Source organism: Rhodnius prolixus, unplaced genomic scaffold, assembly GCF_049639745.1.
Source record: "Rhodnius prolixus isolate KJV_2025 unplaced genomic scaffold, Rpr scaffold_5, whole genome shotgun sequence".
In the NCBI taxonomy this organism is placed as follows: domain Eukaryota; kingdom Metazoa; phylum Arthropoda; class Insecta; order Hemiptera; family Reduviidae; genus Rhodnius; species Rhodnius prolixus.
In genome coordinates this window covers 41,415,082-41,425,346 of record NW_027411624.1, presented here as the reverse complement: position 1 = coordinate 41,425,346, position 10,265 = coordinate 41,415,082, and the positions used below count along the sequence as shown (strand labels likewise).

Below are 10,265 nucleotides of genomic sequence, written 5' to 3'. Positions count from 1 at the left end.
GAGTGTCAGTATGAATACTTCTAGTTGAAAAACGTCTGTAAATTGCCTAGAAAAAAATATGTAAATACATACGAATCCGTTCCCTAGTGATTACCATTGTAATACAATTCTTGAGGATGCTGTAGGGAACATACCTCCTTGCGTACTATGAATGCTCTATTACGATTTTTCTCACAAGATTATTTTTCTCCCCTTAAATCTGCAGCCTCACGCTAATCCTCTAGTTCAAAATCTTCTTTTTTTTTCTAGAACCCGTCTTGGTAACCCCCCTCAAGACGTCTTAAAAGATAGTGAGCTCTTCTCTAATGAAAAGAGTGACTAAATAGTTCAGTGTTTTTGCAACGTTACTACTGGGTAAACTTCTCCGATTGTTAGTATTTACAACTATTTTCACTGTTATCATTGTTACTTACAGCGCCAATGCGCTGATTGATACAAATAAACGAGAGGTTAAAAAGATAGTACTGTAAAACAGGAAAATAAAAGAAATCCTCTCAGAAAGTGGCATTACCGGAAGAGGAATTTTTATCGCTAATTTTCAGTGGGGTCCACTGTAAGGGGCAAATCGAAATATAATGTTTTGTCTTACTGAAATATTTCGAATATTACTATTTTCAATTTAAATAAGTGATAAAACTTCTGCTTTTACCGATTGTATCTCCGTCCGTCAGAGAACATGCCAGCGCTATCCTGTGGCAGTTTATAAAACTAACATTGTTACAATGTCACCTGCTGACATTAAAGTCAACTTTAAAACCCAATTTAATTAATTATTTTTCAGAAAAAAACTTCTGAAAATTGTATTAATAAATACAATTTTAATACACTTATCGTTTGTAAGGTAAATTTATTTATTTTTATATGCATTTTATAATAGCATTTCCCCTTGAAATATCTTATATTTTGACATTCATACATGAATATTTGTATAAACTAAAATATGATAAACAATGTTCAAGATCTTCACTTTCTTCAAACTTTGTAATTTCGAGAGGTTTCCAAAAAATAGAATTTTCCGAAAAACGTTTTAAATTAAATGTTGTAAAGTGTACGTATGGTGACTTTTGGTAAAGAAAATCTTTTAAAATTAAAAAAAAAATCCTTTAAACGTAGTATTTGTTTTGGAAAAGTACCCAAAGTTCATGATCTTAAAAATATTATGCAGAATGGGAAGCCAACTATGAAAATGTAAAACAATTTGCTCAGATTTCAGTTAATTTCTAGGCCCCTCTCAAAAAGCAATACTATAATTCTCACCAATCCTCTCTGCATAATAAGAATAAATCATGCAACTTTATGTGTTTAATAATACATTCTACTTTTTACGAAATGTCATAATGCAATTAAGAATAGAGTTTGAATTTAAAAAAAACATTCTCAAGCTCGTAGATCATTTTGTAAAATAAAAGCATGATTAATTTTTCATCTTCAGATAAAGAAAAATTATTTGTCTTAAGATTTTATTTAAATTTAGAATTTGTTATGTTTTTTCTAATATATTTTATTAAATTCAATGATTTATTTAATTTTATCAACAAAAAATTTTCTTTAGCAACATCCATGTTGGGTTAACATAACCTTCTTGTAAACTTAATATGACGTGTACAAGTAGGTTGTATTTGAATTAGTTGTATGTTGGTGTATTTAGTTGTGGTATCAAAAAATATTGTTTGTAAATATTAGTGTAACAGATGGAGTATTTTAAAAGCGGACTTAAGTCTGTGCTTGGGGCACAGGACCCTAGTCAACAGCTTTCCGGGGCTGAAACGGTGAGTAATTGATTAATATTACAACAATTTTGTTTAAAAAAAACATATATGTATGTTTATGTGGTTAAAATAAGAATTGTTTTCAATTTTAGTGGACTTTTTTGCCGTAGTGATATCATTTTTTTTGAGAATTAAAAGTAGTTTGAGCTTAAATAGAGGTTAAATCAACCCGGCGTATGTGTTACGTTTGAATAAGCTTCTAATACGTTACGCCTTAAGATAATAAAATTTGTTACAATTACTAATACAAAACAAGGAAATCAACTTTTGATAAACTTTTTATAAGTTTGTCGTGATAATTTTTAACCAAATTCAAAACTGCAAACTACTAATAGTTGTTCATATGTTTTTTTTGCCTTTTTCTGTTATATTTTGTGTACCTTTTTTTTTTACTTTTTTGTTTAAAAAAAAGTATCAAACTTATGCAAAAATATATGAACTATTTATTAAATATGCAGGTAGAGAGATTGGTGGAAAGAGTGGAATCATCAACACTACTTGAAGATCGTAGAGATGCTTGCAGAGCTTTAAAAGCACTCTCTAAGAAGTACAGAGTAGAAGTTGGTGCCCAAGGTATGGAAGCACTTAAAGTTGTGCTTGAAACGGATAAACAAGATTGTGAAATTGTTGGATACGCTTTAGACGCTTTGTGCAACATTATGTCTCCATTTGTCATTGAAGAAGAAGGTGTATATATATATTAATAGTTTTAAATTAATTATGTTTTTAGTAAGGCAATTTAGGGTTCTTTTTTACCAGTTTTACAGTGATAACTTCTTAATTTTAAACAAAACGTTTTTGTTGTAAATTATTTTATGCTTAACTAGACCATATTGCTTTTACAACCTCTTCGCGTTTAGAAATCAATATAAAACACTTTGGTTAGAATGTGCTAAGACTGACCCTCCGGTTTGCCTAGGTTATGGAAGGTTTTATGGCCAATCTTAATGGTACTGAACTGGGATTTAATATTCTGGATAACGTAAAAGAATTTTTCATTGAAAGTCTGTAATTTAACTTAGTTTATTACTCATCGTTCTATGTATGACTAGTTCATGTTTTAGGCCCAGTCTTGGTGGTTTAAACCTTTCAAATCAAATTAATTTTTCAAGTATTGTGTTAGTAGTATTTATTTGATTTAATTAATTTTTATCGTTCTTTTGTTTCATTTTTTCTAGAATGCCCTGAAGTAGGCCAAGATGCTTTACTTCATATTGGAGAACAGTTTACGGAGATGTTCCTCAAACAACCAGAGAATGTAACCCTTGTTCTTAGTTTTTTGGAAGAATATGATTTCAGAGTAAGATGGCCCGCTTTGAAATTACTTTCTTCATTGCTGTCAAACAGGTAAGAATGGTAAAAATAAGTAAAACAAAGTTTAAAAAATAGGCATTAGAATTGTTCTTCTTTTTTATTTTTTCATTCGTACATATTTTGGATTTTCTTCCATCTTCAGAGATTAAGTTTTGTGTTGAGAATTTGACTTCTACTTTTTTACCAGATATGAAACACGGATCACTGAAGATCAATGCATAACCTTTCAGAATGAAAAACCAAATTCTTACTGCATTAATTTTAATTTATTGACAAACTTTATTATTAATAACTAGATGGGGAAGTTGTAATTTGTCGCAAATCATACTTCACGTAGCGCCGCCATTAATCCCGTAACCATGGATTCAATTTTTAAATGAAAACTTATCTTGGCGTACCTATTGTAAAATCCCAAAATTATTCTTAAACCAGTTTTCTCGGAAAAATGTTTCAAATAAGTATGATTGATTTTAAAATAAGCAATTAGCTTTTCAAGTTTAGTTCTGATTGAGTCTTTTCTAGAAAATTCTTAAATAAATTAAAAATTCTGTTTTGTAAGATCGCTTTTCCAGGTAACAGAGGGAAGCCTAACATGTCCCTTCTCTGTGAACCTTCATGAAATTAAAATTTTCTTGAAAATATGTAGTTTTTAAATTCACTGGTCCACTAATCATCTATTTCTGATATAAACTTAAATTCTTAGATTTATAACGATTACATTGCTTCGTCGAACTCGTAGTAAAGTTATTTTATATTACCTATGACGAAGAAATTCGAAGACTGCTCTTCAAATTTAAAAATAATTATCTACACATTTCAGAGAGAGAGAGAGAGAGATAACAAATAATTTATTCTGTCTAGGTTAAGAGATATTCAAGACATAATTCTCGTAAGCCCTATGGGAGTCTCGAAACTAATGGATATGCTGAGCGATAGTCGTGAAGTCATCAGAAATGATGTAAGTTTATGAATTTAATTATTTATATTTTTTTAAAAAAATTATTTTGACATGGGTTCTTAGCACGCCGTCCATGAACTTTAAAAGTAAAGTTTGATAGTGTCTTTGGCTTATTGCAACGACAAAAAAAATAAACATTAATTTCAAAATAGAACCAAACCTAGAAGAATCGTGAATATATTCGATTTTAGAGGATGTGGATTTGACACTTTTACAGAGATCTTTTAAGTACCTACCGGGAACTAACAATCAATATTTATGCTAAAATCTTGCCAGTCGTTGATGCCAAAGTGCAAGCTGCTTGGACTTTGCCTACCCAAAGTATACTTTACCACATCTTAATCATATAATGAATCACCTTTTGAAATTTTTTATGAAAAGAATTTCAAACATACGGCCATAACCAAAGATTTTATCCTACATAGCTTGCTTGCTCTGGAACATTCTGAATGGATTGCTTTCGTAATATCATCCTCCATCGGATACAGAATAACAGTTAAATGTAGAAAATTTTGGTTACCAGTCACAAAACTAATCTTCCATGATAGATGAAAGATATGAAACCAGTTTGAATGTTTCACAGTAAGCATACTGTGACGGATGAAATCTTAGATATTACTAAAAAAAATTAAGCAATTTATTGGGACATATTGGACTTAAGTGCTGACGTCCTGGCCGGTGTATCATTTGGTCTCGGTTAAACACTGTTAGCAAACTTAAGTAAAATATGAAACCTAGAATGCAATTTCAGTGTGGCGGGCACATCTACACCTGTTGAAAAAATATTCTCAATAGTGAATAACAGTATCTTAGAGAATGAAGGTAGATTGGCTGAAACAAGCAGTTTGTAATCTTCTTAGAAAATTCAGTATAATACAAACCCAGAGTGTACTTTTAAATTTATCTCTGGGTGGCTATTTGTGGTAGACAATTTGGATGTAAACAGTATGTGGTTTTAACTGTCGTCGTACAGAGTATTCTCTATAAGTTGGTGATGTTGTCCAGTCTCTGCAGTTCTTTAGAAATATGTGGGTTGTAGTGCCAGTAAAGGTCTTATGTTGAGTGTACTTCCAGCTCTCTGAGGATTTCTTCTTTCCGTATTAACGAGGATGCTACTGAAGCGGTACGCAGCATTTTATTTTGAAAAATTTGTAGAACTTACTAGCGCCTATACATTCGGGGTAAGCTTACGTCAGTAATGTTCTGAGTATAGATGTATGTGACAAGAGTCTGGGGCAGGCTATCTTAATTTAGGTGTAACGAGTGAAGTCCTGATAGGTCACGTGTCCCAGTTTAGGTTTAACTGAAAATTATTACTATAAAATGGTTGTTCATGGTTTATGGTAATTGGCCTTTTCAATTAGAGACATTTAGACGCTATTATTTATCCATTTAATTGTCTTGGGGCTCCCAAGGAAACATTGCTCCTTAGCTCTCAAATTACTTTAATACAGTAAGTTCGGCATATAGAGGGTGCACAGCTTAAAAGTAACTTTTTATAAAAGTGATGATGGCACTTTGCATCTTTCTGAAAACTAGACAGTCACTACTAAGTGTATCAACAATGTGTTTCTTTTAATTATGCTTAAATCATCACTAAAGTATTTTAAATCATCATCTAAAGTAAATACTTTTTTCCAGACCTTGCTACTATTAATTCAGTTGACTAAAGGAAACGCTAATATACAGAAAATTGTTGCTTTTGAAAATGCTTTTGATCGACTGTTTGACGTTATACATGATGAAGGTTGGTCAGATGGTGGAGTTGTGGTTGAAGATTGCCTTTTATTGATGTGCAATCTGCTTAAAAATAATACTTCTAATCAAAATTTCTTCAAAGAAGGTAAACATTAGCTTTTGCTATTTTTCCCCCTCAGTTGGTCAAAATTTAAATAATTTATCTTATTAAAAAAAAAAAAAGGAAAAAATAATAGAATTACCTGTAGTTTTTCCTTGATTCTTCTTTATTTTCAATATTTCCCAGAGAGTTTTCATTTTCTTTTTAATGGGCAGATAAACTATTTTAATACATTAAAAAACTAAAACTCTAAAACTCATAGAACTGTCACAAATGTATAATGAAAACTTATTTATGATATGAACTCAAAATTTAAAATTAGAAAAGCCACGAGTTTATTTGAGTATTGTCAGCCAATTTAATCATAACCTTCTTGTTCACGTGATCAACTTTTCAGATCCGTTATACATGGTCTTATTTTGTTTTCTTTGCTTACAGAAATTTGATATTTTAGGAATTTTTAGTTTTTGAATACCTGATTTTATTTTTTTGAGATTTAGTTCAATAGGTTCACTTTCAACGTATGTTTGTAATGGCTGTTAACAATTTTTTTTTTTTAAATTATTAATTTCTCTAAAATTATACTTTTATTTTAATAGGTAGTTATATTCAGAGATTGGGTCCAATGTTTGTATTACCGGAAGGAAACGAAGATAAGAGTTGGTCACCTCAGAAAGTTACTATTCTTCGTACTGTACTTGAGGTAAACACATAGTTTTCTTAATCTGTTTATATTAAACAGTACAAAAATTAAAGCTAAATAGTATGTTTTATTTAAACCAAAGATTAGTTCTGTATTTAATAATTAGTAAATGACACTTTCCCCAATTGCTCGTGATAATTGTTTTGGCGTATAAAATATTTAGCACATTTTCAGTTGCGTGTGGTATGAAAGAGTAACTGTGCGGCCAAAATATCTCAGAAAAAAGAAAAATTGCTTATGTTTAAACTTTATTTCTATTTTTATGATTTCGGTCAAAATTCAATAACTGGAAGTGCCAATTCCAATTTTTTATCTATGTATTAATTATAACGCATGTAATAATTTACTGAATAAGTTAATTTAAATGCAATCAGATCAGAAATTCATAAGTTACAGAAAAATTGTGTAAACACCGGAAAATCTTTATAGTGATAAATTGAAATTTAAGTAACAATTATTACCTTGTTGATTTCTAATACAATACTGCGTATTACCTCCTCTGGTCCTTCGGATGGCTTCCAGTCTCCTAGGCATCGAGTAAATAAGCGACTGTATTTCATCTTGTGAAACAGCATCCCATAACTCACCAACAGCAGTTTGTAGCTGATAACATTTGTTTTGCCTGAGGTGTCTCTTTAACATGTCCCATAAGTTTTCAATGGGATTCATGTCTGGAGAAAGTGCTGGCCAATTCATTGTAGTAATTGAAACATCCTCCAAGTAATGGGTAACAATTCGAGCAACATGCATGCGGTCGAGCATTATCTGGCATTAACACGAAGTTATCCCCAATAAATGGAGCAAATGGGACCACAGCTTCCTGAAGAATCTCTTCAATGTACCGTCGAGCAGTCAAAGATCCATTCTGTATAGTAATTAGTTCGGTACGGGCTTGGGTGTTGATTCCACCTCATACCATAATTGGCTACCTTTGAAAAGGTTGGGATTCTCGCATGGTACATGAAGCGTAGCGCTCACCAGGTCTTCTCCATACACGGTCCTGGTCATCTGATTGCCACAAAGCAAACCGGCACTCATCTGTGAAGAGAACAGCCCCCATTGCTCAAGTGTCCAATGGAGATACTGATTTACAAAAAATCTCCTTTCTACTCGATGCCTCTCCAGTAGAAGAGGACCTGATGCGAGACGTCTAGAGACTAAGTTATTCTTTTGAAGCCTTCTAATGACTGTCCGAGAGCTCACCCTGACATTACGGACCGTTTGTAGTTCGCTACGTCTCTCGGGAGCGGTCACATGACGATTTCGCAGTACTGTAAGAGTAATAAAACGATCGTCTCTAGGCGACGTACATCGCTGTCGACCGCTACCTTCTCTTCGATCGAGACTTCCGGTGGTCATTTTCTTTTATAAACATAAAGAATTTAGTAAAAAGCAGAAAAATAAAACACTATTGAAAATTCATGGTCTTTTTTTTGGAGCGAAAAATTCGAAAATTGAAATGTTCTTCCAGAAAAGAGCTCAGAACCAATTTAAAGAAATCAAGGGCAGAAATCACATCTCAAGAGACACTAAACCTGGTGGAATCTATACCAAGGAGGCTTCAGGCAATAATAAATGCAAAGGGATTGCTTACAAAATATTAGGTCTTTAGTTTTGCGTTAATTATAACATTCAGACTGAGTGTTTGAATACTTATTTTGCATATAATAAATTATTTTTCTGCTTTTTAATCTATTCTTTATGTTTATAAAAGAAAATGAGAGCATTAAATTCATTGTTACTATCATCGATTTCAGTGCTGAACAAGTAGTCATCCTAGAAACAAAAGTTCAGTAGATGAAGTAAGAATACTTTTGACCACTGTATATTTGTTCTTCCTCATCGATAAGATGAGTAGTGTTTCCAGTTCTTTTAAATTAAAAACAACGACCGTTCTATGCACTGTATAAAACCCACTCGGTTCATCTTATTTCATAAAAAAAAAAATCTCATCTCCGACATTTAAGTACAGGGTAAAATTTTGTTGTAGAATCCCCAGATTCAAGGACAATACAAATGAATAATTGGTGAAAATGTTATAATGTTTCACAGATTAGACTCTTTTTTTTTTGTTTCAGGTAGTTCGCTGTCTAGTATCACCCAGTAATCCTGGACAGGTAACCTCCTCATGCCAGAAAGCACTATTTGTAAGTGGTATATTTCAAGCTTTGATATCTATCCTAATGGCATCTGGTGTACCGGATACCTTTCTAACGGATGCCATAGTCACGTTGAGCGAAGTGATCCGCGGAAATCAGCACAATCAACAGCATTTCTCCTCAGTATTAGCTCCGTCAACGCCTCCAAGGTAAAAAAAAATAGCTTTATCACAATTTTTTGTTAAATACACCAGTTTTTGCACACTGAAACATTTCTTCTATAGGAAATGATTTATTTATTTTCGGTTACGGTTTTTTGATCTTCAAATTATAGGAGTGCAGGTTAGGGAACGAACTTGCGTTTTTCCCTGGTTTTATCTAGCTCTTAAGCGCCCAGGAAGTAGAATATGTTCAAAAGTGTTAATTTTACAGAATGTTTTAACAAATGGTATTACATTAAAAGGTATTTTGCGTACTGTAGTGTTTTTGAGCTTTGAACAACTTTCTTTTGTAAATCCAAGAAGTAATTGTTCATGTAATTAGACAGCAGTACCTGGCAGAATGGTTCTTCTAAAAATAAGGACCTGATTAAGAACTAAACAGGGATTGCAACTTTGGCTCATGTGTGGCTCATGGAAGATTAAAGGATTGTCTGTCTTTGTCATTTGCCGAATTTTTAAAATTTCTAGACGCGTTTACATCTGAAAACAGATTTAATACATTTTTTACTCATTTTTTTTTCAGAGAAGCCATAGTTATTTTACTGATGTCCATGGTAAATGAAAAACAACCATTCGTTCTTCGTTCTTCAGTCCTCTACTGTTTCCAGTGTTATCTATATCAGAATGAAATAGGACAAGCATATCTTGTGCAGACCCTGTTGCCTTCTTCTGCGGACGGTGAGTTACCTATCTATCAACATTAACTACCATTTTTGACGTAAATGTTTTAAAAGTAAACAAAATCGTTCATTCTAGGAACAACATTTTAGCTGAATTTTACTTGTAAGCTATTAAGCATTTTTTTTGGTTTTTATTTTCCAAGTAGCAAATATTCTCGTGGTTAGTTTTGCGGCACGGGTTTTTTCTTGGGTATAAACCATCGTTGCGGCTAAAAGTGATGAGCTACGGTTACGAACCAATCCTAGTATAAGAATTATGAAAGCTACTTTGATTTTGTTCTTGAAAAATGAATTTGCTATAGTTTTTATATTAGTAGAACTCGAAAACGTTCGGTAATAAAGTTTTTACCTCTATATTTTACTGAAAAATCTTCTAAATCAATGGTTCGCTCCAGAAGTTTGTATCCCTTTACTAGTTTTTTTTTTTTTGCGAGGGGAAACGATCTGTCGGGTGTTAAAAAAAAAAACCTCCCCTTCAGGCGTAAAATGTCCATCCCGGAACCGCCAAACAGCATTACTTCGGGATGGCGCCTCGTAAACTTGGCTTTCCTTCTTTTTATTGCTCTTTAATTGTACCTTCAATCATTCCAGGTCCTTTCTTTTTCTTATTAGGATCCTCCTTACCATGGAAGAGACCCTCGCCCAAGCTGCCTTATCTTCCAGTATCCGTCCGACGATGCTGTCCGGAGTTATCGGACCGATAACTTCCTGCAATCTCCTTCT

General features: G+C 32.6%; 1 protein-coding gene across 1 annotated transcript in view; it reads left to right on the top strand.

Annotated features, from left to right (window-relative positions):
• The first annotated feature begins 1,578 nt into the window (after positions 1-1,578).
• Positions 1,579-10,265, top strand: part of p115 (General vesicular transport factor p115) — a 28,633-nt gene continuing 19,946 nt past the window's right edge. Inside the window, exons 1-8 of the mRNA XM_074137231.1 lie at positions 1,579-1,769; positions 2,228-2,456; positions 2,948-3,116; positions 3,945-4,041; positions 5,683-5,884; positions 6,439-6,542; positions 8,621-8,850; positions 9,386-9,540. Coding sequence (XP_073993332.1) covers positions 1,692-1,769; positions 2,228-2,456; positions 2,948-3,116; positions 3,945-4,041; positions 5,683-5,884; positions 6,439-6,542; positions 8,621-8,850; positions 9,386-9,540 — 1,264 coding nt within the window. The 5' untranslated portion in view covers positions 1,579-1,691. The remainder of the gene's footprint in view (positions 1,770-2,227; positions 2,457-2,947; positions 3,117-3,944; positions 4,042-5,682; positions 5,885-6,438; positions 6,543-8,620; positions 8,851-9,385; positions 9,541-10,265) is intronic.